General features: G+C 47.3%; 1 protein-coding gene across 5 annotated transcripts in view; it reads left to right on the forward strand.

Annotated features, from left to right (window-relative positions):
* The window catches only part of tenm3 (teneurin transmembrane protein 3), a 329,857-nt gene that overhangs the window by 232,909 nt on the left and 76,215 nt on the right, over positions 1-20,733 (forward strand). For all 5 annotated transcript variants that reach the window (XM_085911853.1, XM_085911849.1, XM_085911850.1 and 2 more), the window contains one exon: positions 11,927-11,998. In XM_085911853.1, coding sequence (XP_085767979.1) covers positions 11,927-11,998 — 72 coding nt within the window. The remainder of the gene's footprint in view (positions 1-11,926; positions 11,999-20,733) is intronic.

Here is a 20,733-nt window from a genome sequence, read left to right on the forward strand (position 1 = left end):
CTGGGATGAGCTGGATGAAGTGGCTGGGGAGAGGGAGGTCTGGGAGTCCCTCCTAAAGCTGCTGTCGCCGCGATCCGACCCCGGATAAGCGGAAGAAGATGGATGGATGGATGGATGGATGGATGGATGGATGGATGGATGGATGGATGGATGGATGGATGGATGGATGGATGGATGGATGGACTGAAAGGTCAGTGGTTAATTTAATTGGAAGAAAAATCAAGTGAGAAATTTTGATGTGATTGACTGGACTGGATCTATTTTTCAGGCACCTATACTGTAATGTGTAACTGTCACATGATCTCTCATAGTAAATCAACACTGCTGCCCTAACAAGATACAACAAAGCAGCAGGTTCACATATATTTTGTAGATTTGACTCTTGTAACATTGCCGTTTATGTTGTCTTGGCTCTGGTTGAGATTTGTCGACAAATTGTCGTGTTTCCATTATATTTCACTCAGCATTTGCAAAGTCTATACAACAGTCAAGATGCTCCCCTTTCTTGTAAAATCCCAAATCTTTCTACACAAAACAAACACATTGTTTGGGGTTAAAAATTTCCTTTTTCTCACCTCCATGATCCATATTATGTGCTTGAAATAAATCCTAGGTGCCGACTGGAGATGTCGTGCACGATAGAAAAATTCTCAAAATAACGTTCAAACTTACATTTACAGCAATTCAGTCAATCAATAGCATAAAAATTATGTTGTTTCGATGTGTGGCCTGCATCACTGTACTAGTTCAGCGCAGATCGATACAGCTGGATCACAGGGCTGACACATCAATACATGTATTATAAATAGATAAATCGTTAGGCGCCTACGAACTAAGATTCTTTTAGGTCTGCTTGTGATTGTCTTATTCATCACCTATTCTACTGCCTTGCTTGTTCTGGTCAAGAGCTTGTATTATTGAGAGTCAGTGCTTTGGTCATAAAGTGAATAGAACCCCCCCAAGTGGCCTAGTAGTAGAGTGTCCCCCCTGAGACTGGAAGGTTGTGGGTTCAAACTATAAAAATGGAACCCATTGCCTCCCTGCTTGGCACTCAGCATTAAGGGTTGGAATTGGGGGGTTAAATCACCAAATGATTCCCGGGCGCGGCACCGCTGCTGCTCACTGCTCCCCTCTCCCACAGTGGATGGATCAAAATCACATGGGGATGGGTTAAATCAGACATGTCCAAAGTCCGGCCCGCGGGCCAATTGCGGCCCGTGGTCAAATTTCATCAGGCCCGCAGCCTCTGTGATAAAATCTTTAGTATGTGGCCCGCCGCCATTGTTGACCAGCGCTTTAATACACACGTACCAAAGCTATTTTATATTTATGCCGCAGAAATGTAATCTCGCGCGACCCGGCGTGATTTCACAGCGAGAACATGACTCCAGCTGTCCTGCTATGCGGAGCATGCGCAAGTCAAATGCGGAAATAAACCCGTTGTAAAAAGGGTATGCGCGAACCGGCTGCGTGAACCTTGCGTGAAATGTTCATGAGGCGAAAATAATTTTAAACTCATGTAAATTTAAGGCATTTCATACAGTTTGTTCAATGTTATCGTATTTTATGTATTACTTATAACTCCTGTTTAAAATGTTCATGAGGTGAAAATAATTTTAAACTCATGTAAATTTAAGGTATTTCATACAGTTTGTTCAATGTTATCGGACTCTTCAGATATGAATGAAAGGCAGAATTTGTGTTTTTAGAGTTGTTCACATCTGCCTGAGTGGCATATATTTGGTTATTTTGTCATTTAAAAAATAGAGACAATTGAGAGAATGAAATTTGTTTTATAACAGTGTTTATTTGGATGAAATTGTAGTTAAAAAAATGTCCAAAAAAACTCCTGGCCCCCGGGCCCCTTCACTTTATCAAATCTGGCCCTCCTTGCAAAAAGTTTGGACACCCCTGGGTTAAATGCAGAGGACAAATTTCACCCACACCCAGATGTGTGTGTGACGATGATCATTGGGACTTTAACTTTAACAATGGAGGGTCCAAGTATTTAATTGATTTACATCTTAAATAAGGCCATGACCACTGTTGTTTCTTATGTGCTCTGTACTGTGAATAAAATGCAGCCTCATAATGTGCTGAAAATCAAATGTACCGTATTTTTCGGACTATAAGTTGCGTCTTTTGTCATAGTTTTTTTTTCACAAATTTTCAAAATTAAAAAATCCGCGATGTAGTGAAACCGCGATAAACAAACTGCGGTGTATCAAGGAATTACTGTAATTTGAACTGCAAGTGACATCAGTGCACAGTGGACCAGCCAATTAATTGCCTATATGAGGCTTGAGCGGACCAAATTGAAAAATGTTTTTTCTTTATTTGTGTTTCAGTTGTGTCAGCACATCTATACTGCCGCTTGTCTCCATGCAAATGATACACAGACAGCTTGTAGAGACAATCCCAAAGTCTATGTGAGGGAATATCTCAATTTGTATAATTTTGGCGTTTTAAGCATTTATTAATTTGGTGTGTATTTGTATAAAAGTAATGTTCTTTACCCCTTCAAATGTTTGTTTTATACGTATTCATGACAGGAGTCATATCTTGTTTTCCTCAATGAGATATTTTAATTTATGTAGAAATGTAAATGACATTTAATTTGTAATACTTGTTTTTTTTACTAAAAATTACACTTCGATTGGCATATTGCCAAATTATCACCCTTTCCGGCCCTTCACGGTTTATATTTGAGTACTCCTAGTGTATATGCTGCCTCTCTCTGTCACCTCATCCATCATGTTCCTATTCATCCCTCTCACATCACTTGTCCTGAGGGGCTTTCAACACCTTGTCACCCAATTCACTGTGTGTGCATCAGAATTGAGATTTTTAGATTGGGACTTTGAGACCAAGGTCAAATGCACTCACATATAAAAACATGTACTCAGAGTGCAGAGAAAACTGCACTGCCAGCACTTAACACAGCTGGAGAGTTTTTCTCTCTTTGAACATTGCTTTAATTCCTCATCTATCTTTCCCACACACATGCTCGCCACACGTACACACACGCACAAACACACACGCATGCATGCACATCAATGCGCACACAAACACACACACCTTTGCCTTTTTTGTAGTGAGTCGAGTAGTTGATGTCATTGTGGACCACAGCACAGCATGGGTGCAACCTGTCAGCACTGTGCCTATGTTGATCAATCAACACCTCCTAATGGAAGGAGAGATGAAAGAGTAGAGAGTAGAGGGAAGTGTACAGCAGTGAACCTGTGGGATTAAGGCGTAATGTTAGATGCTGAATATCAAGACCACGAGACAAAGTCACAAGACAAAAAATTGAGCAGACAGGAAGGATAGCAGTAATAAATATAGGGGAGTAGAATATATGGAAGGCGGAAAAGAAATAAAAGATGCAAACATCTCACCACAACTAAAATCCCGCATCTTTAGCCTACGGTACCGTAATTTCTGGACTACAAGCCGCACCTGATTATAAACCGCACCAGCTAAAATTAATAAATAATATAATGCCGTTTTATTTCATTTCATTTTTGTTTCGTTTCCGAATAATGTTATTTTGGACTTACCAAAATTTCTGGGGTTCTGGCGGTGCGAAGCCAGCTGGTTGATTTTCTTTTCAATGCTGATCCACTGGCTCTGAAGTTTGTAACTCATAACAAGATCATGTTTCGAGCAGGTACGGGATCATGTCTACCAAGTCTGAAGCGCAAACGGAACGCTAGTTTTGTTGCAGTTACAGATTAATTCTTGATAAACATTTCCACAATGAAAGCGCGATGCTCACCGGTCCAATTCATGTTAGCAACTGAAATGAAACAAAATAATGTTATTTGAAAACGAAACAAAAATAAAATGAAACAAAACTAAACAAAATGGCATTATATGTACTTTTCGAAAAGAAATCTTTGCATTTCATTAAACCTACACGTGTTAGATCATTTCATTGCCAATTTAATTATTTTGAGCATTACACACAAACATGTGTCCTGCAATCATTTTTAAATGGGGCATGGAAATGATATCATGATGATATTGCCTAACTTTGCTATATATATATATATATATACACACACACACACACACACACACAGTATGCAAAGGTTTTGGCACCCCTGATCATTTTCATATGGCAGTCAAAAACAGTGATATTTGAGAGGTGAAATGAAGTTTATATGATTTACAGAAAGTGTGCAATCATTACCTAAACAAAAGTAGGCAGGTGCATACATTTGGACACCTCAATAGACAAATGACATCAATATTTAGTAGATCCTCCTTTTGCAGAAATAACAGCCTCTAAACATTTCCTATAGCTTCCAATGAGAGTCTGGATTCTGGTTGAAGGTATTTACCACCTCTTGTTATGTCCAAAAAACTAAATTTTAGTTTCATCAGTCCACAGCACCTTATTCCAAAATGAAGCTGGCTTGTCCAAATGTGCTTTAGCATACCTCAAGCGACTCTGTTTGTGGCTTCTGCATTACCGTAATTACCTATAAGTCGCGTTTTTTGTCATAGTTTGGGTGGGGGGTGGCAACTTATACTCAGGAGCGATTTATATGTGATTTTTTTCACAAATTTTAAAAATTCAAAAATCCGCGATGTAGTGAAACCGCGAAAAACGAACCGTGATGTAGCAAGGGATTACTGTCATTTGAACTGCAAGTGACGTCACCCGTGCCGCGCAACGGTTGTTTACATAAAGGGCAAAGGATTTGATCACGGGATGACGGAGATGACGAAGGGCTCCGCGTACCACCGGCATCATTAGCGGCTTTGTTTGTAAGTGACACGGAGCACAAAGAATTTGAAGGATTTAATGATTTGGAGTGACACAGGTTTAAAAAACTATTATGGCTTTTACGCACCCCCGGTCACACTCTACGGAGCTTTCTTTCACCTCCGTGGATGGAAGTCGGGGGCCGGCGCTCGGCCGGGTGGCTGTCCGGGGACGGTGGATGGGGCTCGGACATGGCTTTTACGCACGCCCGCTCCTATTCTATGGAGCTCTCTTCCACCGCCGTGGCTCGAAGTTCAGTAGTTGTTGGCTCGTTGAACTCTTGTTTTGTTAAATAATACCGCGCATACGTGGCATTGTTTACATAAACCATGATCGATGGATTTAATGAATTGGAGTGACACAGATGGTTTTATAAATGTGTTATTTATGTAATACTTACTTAAATAACTCTGAATGTTACGTCAGGCCCGTTCTCAGCTCCTCGTTTGTGTCACGTTACCATACCGTATCTTGTAGCCTGTTGTTGCTGGTTCATGTCTGGTCATGTCATTTTCCGATACAGCATCTTGTACAAAATGTACTGAATAGTTGAACGATGCACAGTGTCGCCATCTGCATGAAGATCATGTTATAGGTCTTTGGAGCTGCTCTGTGGGTTGACTTACCAGCTCAGTGGCCTAGTAGTAGAGTGTCCGCCCTGAGACTGGAAGGTTGTGGGTTCAAACCCCGGCCGGGTCATACCAAAGACTATAAAAATGGAACCCATTGCCTCCCTGCTTGGCACTCAGCATTAAGGGTTGGAATTGGGGGGTTAGATCACCAAAAACGATTCCCGAGCGCGGCGCTGCTGCTGCTCACTGCTCCCCTCTCCCCCAGGGGATGGATCAAAATCACATGGGGATGGGTTAAATGCAGAGGACAGAGCCCTTTGAGACTGCTTGTGATTTAGGGCTATATAAAAACTTGACTTGACTTGACTTGACTTTGACTGTTCTCACCATCCTTCGCCTCTGCATATCTGATATTTTTCTTTGCCTGCCACTCCGGGCCTTAACTAGAACTGCGCCTGTGGTCTTCTATTTCTTCACTATGCCTGTGCCTCTCTGCCGTTAGCGTGAGGAGGGCGCTTGCTGCTATCAACACCCGTAAGGCGGCGGGCCCGGACAACATCCCGGGTCGAGCGCTGAAGTACTGCGCTGAGGACCTGATGGATGTCTTCACGTACATCTTTAACATTTCCCTGCAGCAGGCCATCGTCCCGTCATGTTTCAAGGCTGCCACCATCATACCTGCGCTGAAGAAACCTGCTCCTTCCTGCTTCAATGACTACCGCCCTGTGGCACTGACACCCATCATCATGAAGTGCTTTGAGCGGCTTGTCTTGGCGCACTTCAGGTCCGTTCTCCCGCCCACCATAGACCCCTTCCAGTTTGCGTACCGAGCCAAACGGTCCTCTGAGGATGCCATCTGCCCTCCCCTCCACTCTGCCCTCACCCAACTGGAGAACAGAGATTCGTATGTGAGATTGTTGTTTGTGGATTTCAGTTCAAGATTCAAGAAGAATTTATTCGCCGTGTTTGAGCGTGCCAAACAAGGAATTTGACTTAGTTACATCACAGTCTCTGTTCAACATTTAAGTGACTAACAACACTCAGGACATGTGAAAATGACAAATGACAATATTCTCAGCCATCCCCTGATCTTAAACTCCCAAGAGGGCAAGGAAAAACTCAAATCTCCGACTAGGGGAAGTGAGAAACCTTTAGAAGACACCACAGATAGGAGGGTCCCACTTCCAGGGTGACCAGGCTGCAATGGATGCAGAGAAGACACATAGTGCAAACAGTGTAGACAATCCAAAAAGGTGTGGAGAGCAGGATGTTATTGCTCAGCAAGGACTCTGAGACTCTAAGAGTGGTGTGAGTTCATCAGAGCAACAGCCTGGGGAAAGAAGGTGTTTCTGTGTCTGCTGGTTTTGGCGTACAGAGCTCTATAACGCCGTCCGGAAGGGAGTAGTTCAAACAGACTGTGACTTGGGTGAGAAGGGTCTGTAGAGATGTTGCTTGTGCGTCTCCTAGTCCTGGACAGGTACAAATCTTGGATAGATGGGAGGTTGATTCCAATGATCTTTTCTGCAGTCCTGATTGTCCGTTGCAGTCTGTGCTTGTCTTGTTTGGAGGCCGATCCAAACCAGACAGTGATGGAGGTGCAGAGGACAGACTGGATGATGGCAGTGTAGAAGGTCTTCAGCAGCTCCCGCGGCAGGTTGAACTTCTTGAGCAGTCTCAGGAAGTACAGCCTCTGCTGGGCCTTCTTCCGGACAGAGTCTATGTGGCCGGTCCATTTCAGGTCCCGTGAGATTGTGGTACCCAGGAACTTGAAGGTGTCTGAGGAGAGTATGGTATTACTGCGGATAGTGAGGGGTGAAAGTGGTGAAGGATCTCACCTGAAATCCACTGTCATCTCCACGGTCTTGAGCGGGTTCAGCTCCAGGTGATTTTGGCTGCACCAGTGGACCAGCCGCTCCACCTCCTGTCTGTACGCAGTCTCATCACCGTCCTGGATCAGTCCGATGAGAGTCGTGTCGTCTGCATACTTCAGGAGCTTCACAGGAGAGTCACCTGAGGAGAAATCATTGGTGTAGAGAGAGAAGAGCAGTGGGGAGAGGACGCACCCCTGGTCCTGGTAGCAGATGTGATGCTCCCCAGCCTCACACGCTGTCTCCTGTTGGTCAGGAAGCTGGTGATCCACTGACAGGTGGAGGCAGGCACCGTGAGGTGGATGAGCCTCTGTTGGAGGATGTCAGGAGCGATGGTGTTAAACGCCGAGCTGAAATCCACAAACAGGATCCTGGCGTACGTTCCTGGGGTGTCCAGGTGGTGCAGGATGTAGTGCAGTCCCATGTTGACCGCATCATCCACCGACCTGTTTGCCCGGTAGGCAAACTGGAGGGGGTCAAGCAGGGGGCCTGTGACATGCTTCAGGTGGTTCAGCACCAACCTCTCGAAAGATTTCATGACCACAGATGTCAGAGCGACAGGTCTGTAGTCATTCAATCCTGTGATGGTAGGCTTCTTGGCCATTGGAACGATGGTGGAGCTTTTGAAGCACAGGGCACCTCACACAGCTCCAGGGAGCGGTTGAAGATCCGTGCAAAGGTGGCCGCCAGCTGCTCAGCACAGACTTTCAAGCAGGAGGGTGACACGCCGTCTGGCCCCGGTGCCTTCCTGATCTTTTGTCTCCGGAACATCTGGCGCACTTCCTCCTCATGGATCTGGAGTGCGGGCACGGCCTCTGCGAGAGAGAGATTAGGTGATTGAGGTGTGGACAGAGCGGTTGTGAGGGGAGGGGAGTATGTTGATTGTGCTGCAGGAGATCCTGTTGTGTGGGAGGACCGATCAAACCTGCAGTAGAACCTGTTCAGCTGGTTAGCAAGCCTTGGGCTCTCCACAGGTAGTTTCTTGAAGCCCGTGATGCTCTGCAGACCTTTCCACACTGTTGAGGGATCAGGATTGGCAGAGAGTTGTCTCTCCAGGCTCTCCCTGTAACACCTCCTTGCTCTCCTGACCTCTCGGTTCAGTGTGTTTCTGGTCTGCTTGAACAGGTCCCGGTCGCCGCTCCTGTAGGCCTCCTCCTTGGCTTTGCGCAGCCTCCTGAGGTTCGGTGTAAACCAAGGTTTGTCGTTGTTGTACGTGCAGAAAGTCTTAGTCTGCACACACAGATCCTCACAAAAACAGATGTATGATGTGACAGTGTCAGTGAGTTCATGCAGGTCTGAAGTTGCAGCTTTGAAAACTCCCCAATCTGTGCAGTCAAAGCAGGCTTGGAGGTCCTGCCATGACTCCACTGTCCACTTCCTCACAGTCCTCACTACAGGCTAAGAAGTTTTTAGTTTCTGCCTGTAGGCCGGGACCAGATGAACTAGACAGTGGTTCGAGAGTCCTAAAGCTGCACGAACCACAGAGTGGTATGCATCCTTAATTAATTTAGCAGTGGTCCAGTGTCTGTGCCCCTCTGGTGGGACACATAATGTGCTGTCTGTATCTGGGGAGTTCGTGTGCGAGATTCGCCCTGTTGAGATCACCCAAAAACAATGATTAGTGAATTTGGTAGAAGTTTCTCCATGTCTGTCACCTGGTCGGCCAGCATCTGCGCGTGTGGTGGAATGTAAACAGCCGCCATGACGATCGAGGAGAACTCCCGTGGCGAATAGAACGGTCGGCAGTTTATGAAGAGTGTTTCTAGGAGAGGGCTGCAAGACTCTTTCAACACTGTGACGTCAGTAAACCAACGTTCATTAATGTAGAAACAGAGTCCACCTCCCTTTGATTTTCCGGTGAGGTCCGCGCTGCGATCTGCCCACATTAGCCGAAACCCAGCTAACTCCACGGCGTGGTGGGGGGTGCGTTCGTTAAGCCACGTTTCAACGAAACACAGCGCGGCGGATCTGCTGAAATCAGTGTGCCTCGAAGTGAGGAGCAGCAGTTCGTCCATCTTGTTCGCCAGGGAGCGAACATTCGCCAGATGAATTGATGCTAGGGCAGAGAGGAACCCTTTCTGCCTCAGCTTAACGAGGGCTCCGGCTCGTTTTCCGCGCCGTCGTCGGCGTGCTAGCTTGTATAGCATCGCCGCTCCAGCTAAAATCTCCGGCAAACTGTGAATCGGAGAGGACAGGAGAGAAAATACCAGAAGAAGACTGTCCGATGTTTAACAGCGCTTCTCTAGTAAAAGTGATCCGGGATGGACAGCAGAGAACACAGAAAACACACAAAATAAGACAAAGAAGCAGAGAGCGACCCACCGAGGCTGCCGTACGCGGTGCCATCTTGGATAATTCCTCTGTTCTGCATTCAACACCATTGTTCCACACCGTCTCATCTGCAAACTCGACAAGCTAGGCCTCAGTAGCTACCTTTGCAACTGGCTACTGGACAGGTAGTACGTGTTGGCGACAATGTCTCCGGCAGCATCACGCTGAGCACGGGGGCCCCCCAAGGCTGCTACTCAGTCCGCTGCTCTTCACCCTGCTGACGCATGACTGCACTGCAAACTACAGCAGCAACCGCGTGCTGAAATATGCCAATGACATGACTCTGGTGGGTCTCATCACCGGGGGCGACGAGACTCAATACAGGTCGGAGGTCGACCTTCTGGCCACGTGGTGCAGCAACCTCCTGCTGAACATCAGCAAGACCAAGGAGATTGTTGTTGAGTTCCGGAAGGGTCACACCCGACACCTGCCGCTGACCATCGATGGTGCTGTGGTGGAGAGAGTGAGCAGCACCAGATTCCTGGGGGTGCACATCAGTGAGGACCTCTCCTGGACCACCAACACTGCGTCGCTGGCAAAGAAAGCTCAGCGCCGCCTGTTCTTTCTACGGAAACTCAGGCGAGCAAGTGCTCCTCCTGCCATCGTGACCACATTCTACCGTGGCACCATTGAGAGCGTCCTCTCCAGTTGTATCGCTGTGTGGGGTGGTAGCTGCACTGAATACAACATGAAGGCCTTGCAGCGCATAGTGAACACGGCTAGTAAGATCATTGGTGCTTCACTCCCCTCCCTGAAGGACATTTACACCTCCCATCTCACCCGATTGTGTGTGATGTGAGTCACCCCGCTCACTCTTTGTTTGATTTTCTGCTCTCTGGGAAGAGGTACAGGAGCCTGCGTTCCCGCACCACCAGACTCACCAACAGCTTCATACTCCAGGCTGTCCGGATCCTTAATTCCCTCCCCCCTCCACCCTCGGCTGCATGACGTCCTGTTCTTTTGCGCTATGATCTGTCTGTCTGCTATTAGCACGCTTGCTCCATTTTGCTGCTCTTATTTGTCTATTTATTTATTTATTGTTTATTTATTTAGGTTATTTGCTGATTACTTATTCATCGCTCTTATCTATTGTTTTTACTCTTTGTGCTATTTGCTTGTATATGTTGTGTAATGTGTCTAGTCACTGTGGGATGGTGAGAAACGTAATTTTGATCTTTTTGTGTGTCTTAACATGTGGAGAAATTGACAATAAACCAGACTTTGACTTGACTTTTGACTTTTTTTTCCCTCACAGTGCAAACTGACAGCTGAAATCTATGAGTTAGCTTTTTGTATCTTTTCCCTAAACTTTGACATTGAACAATCTTTGTTTTCAGGTCATGCAAGTGGCCATCTTAAATTCCCATAACTGAAGAGATTTTGAAGAGAAGAATGGTCAAAATACCTTCAACATGAATCCAGACTCATTGGAAGCTATAGGAAGGATTTAGAGGCTGTTATTCCTGCAAAAGGAGTTTTCTGTTGGGATGCCCAAATTTATGCACCTGCCTACTTTTGTTCAAGTAATGATTGCACACTTTCTGTAAATCCTATAAACTTCATGAAAATGGTCAGGAGTGGCCAAACATTTGGGGTGGCTCGGTGGCCACCCTGTGTGGAGTTTGCATGTTCTCCCCGTGCCCGCGTGGGTTTTCTCCGGGCACTTCGGTTTCCTCCCACATTCCAAAAAGCATGCTCGGTAGACCCATTGAGCACTCCAAATTGTCCCTAGGTTTGAGTGTGAGTGGGATGGACGGTTGTTCGTCTCTGTGTGCCCTGCGATTGGCTGGCAAGCAGTTCAAGGTGTCCCCCGCCTACTGCCCGATGACGGCTGGGATAGACTCCAGCATGCCCGCGCCCCCCGTGGGGACAAAGCAGTACAGAAAATGGATGGATGGATGGATGGATGGATGGATGGATGGATGGATGGATGGATGGATGGATGGTCGGCAATGCCCAAGTTTGCATCTGACTAGTCAAATTCAGACAAAACCATACAGTTCCGTAATAAAAAAAAACGTATTGCATTTCTTTGCGATACGCATATTGCATAAGCCAACATTGTGATATTGATATCTTTTTCAGTACATAATGCATTAAATTACAGTTACAATTATTTCTAATTACCCTAGATAATGTTCGACTATTGTGTGGCGATGCCCAAGTTTGCATCTGACTGGTCAAATTCAGACAAAAGTATGTATACAGTTCCGTAAAAAAACTTGTAGCATGTCTTTTCAAAATAAAAAGCCGCCCTAATACCCCCCCCCCCCCACACACACACACACACACACACACAAACACATATAAAACGCCATTTGTTGTAAATTAAGCCATTGTTTTCTCTGGGTTCTTTCTAATGTATTATGTTTTTACTCTAGGTATCCTGTACAAAGGCAATGGTGAGAACATATTTGTTTCCCAGCAACCTCCAGTCATCAACAGCATTATGGGTAAGAAAGTGCTTGTGTGTTTACTTGTACTACAATAGCAAATTATGTATAGGGAGGGAGGGCAGGGATTCTCCTTTTGGCGGAAAATGGCTTTAATCACCAAAAATTGGTAATACACTGTGCGTGTATGTATGCAATGTACAGTTATCTGTTCAATATATGCCTTTGCGTTCTTTCGTTCTTTTTGTGCATTTATGTCTGTGTGTGTGAGGGCGTGTGTGAAGCGTCAGTAAAGTAGTACTGGGGTAGTAGTGCCTGTAGCTAGTGCATGTTGCATGTTGCTTTCTGCTTGTCATCTTCTGCTTTCAGCTACTGCCACCTACTAGCCCCCTGACAGGGGTGAAAAGAGGAGCAGAGTGCGTAAGCCTCCTCCTGCTGGTACATAGCCTCTCCACCGTCAAGACTCCTGCAGTGCCTCCCCGCGGCCACACACGAATCCTGGGTACCTTGCGGTCCCATGCTAAACTGCAGGAGATCTCGGAGCAGCAGTGGGCCCCAGAGAGAAGGCGTGCAGGCCCACCGGTGTGTGGACACGCCCTGGCGCCTTTCAACCACTGCCCCAACTATGGGCAAATAGCACGGGCAGATGAGTTTCATAGCCATGCAAGGCAACCCATCTAGGAGAAGGCCACTCCAATGCAAAACCGAAAACCCCAATGCCAAATGGATGCACTCACGTGTGCTATGGCTACGGGAGTCAACGCCTAACAATAAAACTGTGGAAGAAACCCACATTAGGCAGTCACCAATAGAGGTGTTTCTGGCAGTCTTCTGCAACTCTCCTCTACAGAAGGTCGTTGTGCACTGCATGCCACTGGAATACGTAGGGAGGAGCCAAGGCAGTGAGGGTAGAGACTGTGCGCCACTTCCCTCACTATAATCTACTCCTTTGCGCAGGCCCGCTCCAGATACCCCACCCTCCACTTCAACCCCCCCCCCCCCACACACACACACTCCAAAGTACTGCGGCGATAGGGAAGGGCGGTAGGTGCAGGTCAGGATGTGACCGGAAGTATCTAGCACAACCCTGCACGTTAGGCGGCGTGAGACATGTGGTCACTGAGGAGCGGGATGGAACAGCGCTCCTCTCCGGCAGCCTCTCATGCGACTGAGCACCTCCTCCATGCTCAACCTGAATAGAGAAGGGCCTAGAAAAGGTGGCCTAAACATAGTCTGTTCTGTTTAACCCGGGCAGCCTGCCACAGTTGCCGGGTCATCCCTCTATGCGGTTGAAATGATAAGAATAAGAAAACCCTCGTTAATCTCATCATTGCAACCTGAAACGTCCGCCCACTTTTGGATGCACGTGATGACTTTTGTCACCCCCGACGAAGAACAGCGCTGGTTGCCCATGAGCTGCAGAGATACAACATCAATATTGGAGCTCTCAGCGAAACCCGCTTCCATGGAGAGGACTCTATAACAGAGGTGGAAGAAGGCTACACCTTCTTCCCGAAGGCTCCCGCCGTCTCCATGGTGTAAGTTTTGCTGTCCAATCAAGCCTACTTCAGAGGATCCCTGAATCTCCTGTCGGCATCAGTGAAAGACTGATGACCTGGCGGATTCCACCCACAAACAACCGTTATGCCACCCCCATCAGTGCATATGCTTGAACACTGGATGCTGACCCTGAGTGCAAGGAACTCTTCTACGCCTCCCTGCACACCGCCATGAATAAAACAGCTCCCACCGACAAGCTCATTCTACTTGGCGATTTCAACGCCAGAGTGGGCTCTGACAGTGTTTTATGGAAGGATGTGCTTGGTCAGCACGATGTTGGTAAGCTCAATGCAAATGGTCTCCATCTCCTCACATTTTGCTCTGAGTATCGACTGGTGATCACAAACACCTTGTTCCAGCTGAAAAATAAGTTCAAGACCTCCTGGCAACATCCTCGCCCCAAACACTGGCATCTCCTGGATTACATCATTGTCCGCCAAGCTGACAGGAAGGAGGTGCGAGTCACCAGAGCCATGCATGGAGCTGACTGCTGGACAGAAGACCGTCTAATCAAAGCCAAACTCATCCTGGAACTCCGTCCTCCTCTCAGGAAAACACCACCCTGCAGGCGGCTCAACTGTGATGCACTGAAGTTCACACACTCAGTCAACCTGCTCAGGGAAAAGATTGCTCTACAACTCTCTAAGATCCCTGCAACACCAACTGATGTCAACATCAGCGCTACCTGGAGCACCTTTCGCACTACCATTCACCAGGCAGCAGTAAAATCCATAGGGTACACCAGACGGAGGCATCAAGACTGGTTCAACAACAGTGCACCTGGTATCCACAACCTACTTCAGGCAAAACACAAGGCCCTTGCAGCTCACCTTTCCAACCCCCAATCCAGCTCCCTGAAAGCCAGCTACAACGACATCCAGCCTGAAACCCAGCGCACCCTCAGAGCCATGGAGAACGATTGGTGGGTCAAGAAAGCCAGCGAGATACAGCATCACGAAGATACTAACAACTCCCATGCTTTCTACGATGCCATCAAGTCTATCTATGGCCCACAGAGAAAGAACATAGCCCTGGTCAGATCATCAGATGGTACCATCCTGTACAAGGACAAACAACAGATCCTTGACAGATGGGCTGAGCATTTCAACACCCTGCTGAACACCTCATACCCAACTCGCATGGACACGCTTGCTAACCTTCCCTGCCTGCCACCCGTCATTGATCTGGACCCCCCCCCCCCCGCTTCGCCGAGGTACGGAAAACCATTGCCGGCCTGAAAAGCAACAAGAGCCCGGGCCTTGATGGAATCTCGGCAGAAATTCTGAAGCATTGTGGATACCTCCTCAAGTGCAGACTACACCAGCAGATCACCACCATCTGGTCATCTGAAATCATCCCGCAAGACTGGAAGGATGCCAACATCCTAACAATTTTTAAGCGCAAAGGTGACAAACCAGACTGTGGGAACAGCAGAGGCATTTCCCTCTTATCAGTGGCCGGGAAGGTGCTAGCACGGATCATGCTACACCGCCTAGCATCCCATGTCAGTCAAAACATCCTGCCTGAATCCCAGTGCGGCTTCAGGCATGAGCGAGGCACTGTTGACATGATTTTTGTTGCTAGACAGGTACAGGAGAAATGCAGAGAACACCGCAAAGACCTGTACCTAGCTTTCATTGATCTGTCCAAGGCCTTTGAAACAGTCAACCAGGAACTGTTGTGGAAAGTGCTGGGGAAGCTGGGGGTTCCACCCAAGTTCAGAAACCTCCTGCGTCAGTTCCACGACGGGATGCAAGCCTGTGTGAGTGTTGGTGGCCAACAATCCACATCCTTCAGTGTGGATGTGGGGATTAAACAAGGGTGTGTTCTAGCACCAACCATTTTCAACATTTTTCTCCCTACCTTCCCCATCCTTTCTCATAAACACCTTGACCCCTTTGATGGGGTACAGATACAGTACAGACTGGATGGCAACCTATTCAATATTCGCCGCCTCCAAGCCTTCACCAAAACCACCACCCAACACATCCTGGAGCTATGCAGTATGCAGACGATTGTGCTCTCCTTGCTCACTCACCACAGTCCCTACAGCGTGCGCTAAATGTGGTCGCCTCCTGGTACAGCGCCATTGGTCTTCAAATTAATACCAAGAAAACACAGATAGTTGTGCAAGACTCCACACCCCAAACCTGCGTGCCCACCTTCACCCTCGATGGTCAACCTCTTGCCATCGTCCCACACTTCACCTACCTAGACAGTACTCTGTCCCCCTCCTGCAACATCGACGACGACATACAGGTCCGCATCGGCCTGGCCTCCGCTGCCTTTGGCAGGCTCAGCTCCAGGGTCTTCCAGAATAGAAGTCTTACTATCTCCACCCAAGCAGCTGTGTATAACGCAGTAAGAATGTCTGTCTACACTGCTATATGGCTCGGAAACCTGGACACCCTACCAGAGACACATACGAACCCTAGAGGCCTTTCACATTCGCTACCTCCAAAGGATCCTGGGTGTGTCTTGGGTAGACAGGGTGTCCTATGTTAAGATCTTTGGCCGAACCCACACACTCAGCATTGCCCTGCTCCTTGCGCAGAAACATCTACGTCGGGTAGGTCATGTGATCCATAAGCCTACCCACCGCCTCCCTAGGCAGAACCTCTATGGCCAGCTTTTGGGTGGTCAGAGATCTGCAGGGGGCCAGAAAAAAGCACTACAAGGATCACCTCAAAACCCTCCTGAAGAAGTGTGACATTACACCTACAGCACTCGAGTCCCTGGCTGCTGTTCGCCACACCTGGAGTTCCACCTGCCCCCAGGGTATTACTCACCTTCAGGAGCAGGCCACAGAGAGGAGGATACAACGCCGTGCACAGAGGCATCAGCGTGCTGCAGGGCCAACGCCCTCCAGTACCATATACCCCTGTCCCTCATGTGGCAAGACTTGCGGATCACGCATCAGCCTGCACAGCCACATGGCTATGCACCGCTGCAAAACACCCCAATAACGGTCCACACTTTTAATCTGGAGCAACGTCATCATCGTAATCGGTGGACTGCCAAGAGTGTGTGTGTGTGTGTGTGTGTGTGTGTGTGTGTGTGTGTGTGTGTGTGCGTGCGTGCGTGCGTGCGTGCGTGTCTGGGAGGTTTTGCGTCTTCCATTTTACTGTGAGCCTGAAGCTGTAAGAAAAAAAATCAGTGAGACGTCTTCCTTTTCATGGCAAGATTGAATAGACTTAATTATTTTGCTGGAGTTCAGGTAATGCTACCGTCAGACAACACAAATGTAGCCCAATAATGAGCCAACAGACATGTTGTGGACAAACATACTTTGTCATAGCTGATTTTGAGTTGTCTCTGCGGTTTGTTGCCAGTGTCGAGTGACATACTCCACGATTATTCGGATGGTGCTTAGGACACTTCACAATCACAATGACGAAAAGTATGGTATTTCAGATTGTTTGTTCATCTTGTCGCAGTGTGGCATGTACTACATTGTCCTTTGATTGGTTCTTGAGCATTGACCAATGGAAAGACAGTGCTTCCTACTTATGGTGAGAGATTGACAACAAACAAAATAGCCAAAATTTGCTCGATGAGATTCATCATGTCTCTGTAATGATTATAAAACAATTCTTTTGTTCAGACAAAAGTTTTTGTTGCCGTGGGCGGCTCTTACGAAGACTGGAGTTACAGTCGAAACTGTAAGCAGGTAACAACAAAAAAATTCATTTGTCTGAACAAAAGAATCCGTTTATAAACTGGCCAAAAAACAAAGGGACAGTATTTTACTGGTCTCCGGTGGAGCTACGTTATGGTGGAAAGATTTGTTGAGCTGTGGCTGCAATGTCCGCAACGAGGAGCGGATGAGCAAACGTGGTGTCACTCAACAGATTTGTTACCACAAGTTTTATTTGGAAAATAGACAGTTCATACTGCCTGTAATGCTTGCATACGGTTAAATGTGAATGAGAATTTCTCAGCAGTCTCATAGTGTATTAGAATGTTCAGTTGGTGAAGCTTAAAAGCCACAGTCAGTTAGTTCCAGTGTACTGTCACTGTCATATGTGTGGGAGCAAGCTAAAAAAGAGACACTATTCACAATATCATTGTTTGTCGCATCATTAATGTTATTGCAACCAAAAAAACACACTGCCCTCTCTCCAGCTTCCAGGAATGGGTCAATAGTTTATTTTGTGTTTGTGCCTTTTCTAGACATAAAAAAATGCACATAATGCTTCCATTCCGACTTGACTGAAAGCTTCCCCAATGGACTGAATCATAATAGAAGAATGTGATGATCAGGCTGGATCTGCTTGGTGACTATCGCCTGGTCCAAGACACAGAACTATGCTTTGTCTGACAGCGCGACCGTCGTGAACAAGTCATTTAGTCTGAGAAGGCCATAAGATACTGCATTGTCCCCCAATTTACTCAGATTTTGTAATTTAAATATATTTCAGTACATATCAGATCATGACTGTTCTTTAACCAGACTGTCTTGTTGAGGCATCCATTTTCAATTTAGAGGGCTTCTTTGGCACACCTACCTTCCAGAGCCTAGCCTAGCCTAATTAGAGTTTTTTTTTCGCATATTTGGTTCGTGATTGAACATTATTTCAGAATGAATCTGTATTGATATGCATGGCAACAGTTTTTATTTGCAATACAAATTGGTCCCACATATCGTATTTTTCGGACTATAAGTCGCGTTTTTTTTTTTTTTCATAATTTGGGTGGGGGCCGCGATTTATACTCAGGAGCGACTTATATGTGATTTTTTTCACAAAATTTTACTTGATCATTAACACTTTACTTACTAGTATAGTTGATCACGTCACTTTATTTTCACTTTAAACCGCATGAGGGCGCACTATGGCTGTGGAATAATTGGAGCCTCACTGACAATGAGTTCCATTCACTGACTTCCCAAGTCGGGAGGTTTAATGATTTGGAGTGACATAGATTATTCGATAAACTTGTTATTTATGTTATAGTTATTTGACATATAGTTTTTTTAGAGTAGCAACATGTATATTGTTAGACTTCAGTAGTTTCCGATTTTCTAGGGAGGCCGTGAAGGCAGCAGGGGGGTGAGCGGAAGAGCGATCCAGGGTGCTTGCATGTCAAAGTCCGCTTTATTGTCAATTTCTTAACATGCCAGGCACACAAAGAGATCAAAATTACGTTTCCCACCGTCCCACGGTGACTAGACAGTACACAACACTCACATCAAACAGCACAAAGAGTAAAAACGAACAGACAAGAGCAACAAATAACCCAAATAATAAACAATAAATAAATAAATAGACAAATAAGAGCAGCAAAATGGAGCAAGCGCGCTAATAGCAGACAGCCAGATCATAGCGCAAAAGAACAGGACGTCATGTAGCAGAGGGTGGACGGGGGAGGGAATTCAGGATCCGGACAGCTTGGAGCACAAAGCTGTCCCTGAGTCTGGTGGTGCGGGAGCGCAGGCATCTGTATCTCTTCCTAGAGGGCAGAAGTACAAACAAAGAGTGAGCGGGGTGACTCTCATCACACACAATCGCAGCCGCTTTGCGGGTGAGACGGGAGGCGTAAACTTCCTTCAGGGAGGGGAGTGGAGCCCCGATGATTTTACTCGCAGTGGTCACTATGCGCTGCAGGGCCTTCATGTTGTACTCAGAGCAGCCACCACCCCACACAGCGATGCAGCTGGAGAGGACGCTCTCAATGGTGCCACGGTAGAATGTGGTCATGACGGCGGGAGGAGCACTTGCCCGCCTGAGTTTCCGCAGAAAGTACAGGCGGCGCTGGGCCTTCTTCGCCAGCGACGCAGTGTTGGTGGTCCAGGAGAGGTCCTCACTGATGTGCACCCCCAGGAATCTGGTGCTACTCACTCTCTCCACCACAGCTCCGTCGACGGTCAGCGGCAGGTGGTGGGCGTGACCCTTCCAGAAGTCAATGATAATCTCCTTGGTCTTGTTGACGTTCAGCAGAAGGTTGTTGTCCCTGCACCAAGCGGCCAAAAGGTCGACCTCTGATCTGTAGTGAGTCTCGTCGCCACCGGTGATCAGACCCACCACAGTCGTGTCGTCGGCATATTTCAGCACGCGGTTGCTGCCGTAGGTTGCAGTGCAGTCATGCGTCAGCAGGGTGAAGAGCAGCAGACTGAGCACGCAGCCTTGAGGGGCCCCCGTGCTCAGCGTGATGCTGCCGGAAACACTGTCGCCCACACGCACTACTTGAGGCCTCTGACAGAGGAAGTCCAGTAGCCAGTTGCAAAGGGAGGTACTGAGGCCCAGCTTGACAAGTTTGCAAATGAGACGCTGTGGAACAATGGTGTTGAATGCAGAACTGAAGTCCACAAACAGCAATCTCACATACGAGTCCCTGCTCTCCAGGTGGGTGAGGGCAGAGCAGATGGCATTCTCAGAGGACCGATTGGGTCGGAAGGCAAACTGGAAGGGGTCCACGGTGGGGGGAAGAACAGATCTGACGTGACAACAGACAAGCGGGCGAGACAAGCCTCTCAAAGCACTTCATGACGATGGGGGTCAGTGCCACAGGGCGGTAGTCATTGAAGCAGGAGGGAGCAGGATTTTTCTGCACAGGTATGATGGTGGCAGCCTTGAATTAAGACGGGACGACGGCCTGCCGCAGGGAAATGTTAAAGATGTCCGTGAAGACATCCATCAGCTCCTCAGCGCAGTCCTTCAGCGCCCGTCCCGGGATGTTGTCCGGGCCCGCCGCCTTACGGGTGTTGATAGCAGCAAGCGTCCTCCTCACGCTAACGGCAGAGAGGCACAGAGGCTGCTCGTCCGGATAGGGAGGGGTCTTCAGCGGGCAAGTGTCGTTCTGAGTGTGTTGGCTCACATGTTGAGCTCTTGATTTGTGAAATAAAGAGCCGGTTACCAAACCCACGTCTTGCCTAGTACTTTGGTAACGCTACAATATTAGTTTGAAACGTAGATCTGTGCAATAATTGGAGCTGCCAGCTGACAACGAGGCTGACGTCAGCGGCGCACGTAGGTCCGGAATCGACAGCTTTTTTTTTTTTTTTTTTTTTTTTTTTTTTTTTTTGTTTTGACACAGAGGATGCATATTCCGGAAAATTTAATGATTTGGAGTGACACGGATGGTTCGTTAAAATTGTTGTTTATATTATATTTATTTGATATATCTAGTCTGACGTCAGCGGCGCACGTAGTTCCGGTGTCACCAGCTGTGTTGTTGTTGTTGTTTTTTTAAGTGACACAAAAGACGAAGATTCTGATGAATTTATTGATTTGGAG

The sequence above is a fragment of the Syngnathus leptorhynchus genome, chromosome 5 (assembly GCF_054491065.1).
Source record: "Syngnathus leptorhynchus isolate UIUO chromosome 5, UIUO_Slep, whole genome shotgun sequence".
Lineage (NCBI taxonomy): Eukaryota > Metazoa > Chordata > Actinopteri > Syngnathiformes > Syngnathidae > Syngnathus > Syngnathus leptorhynchus.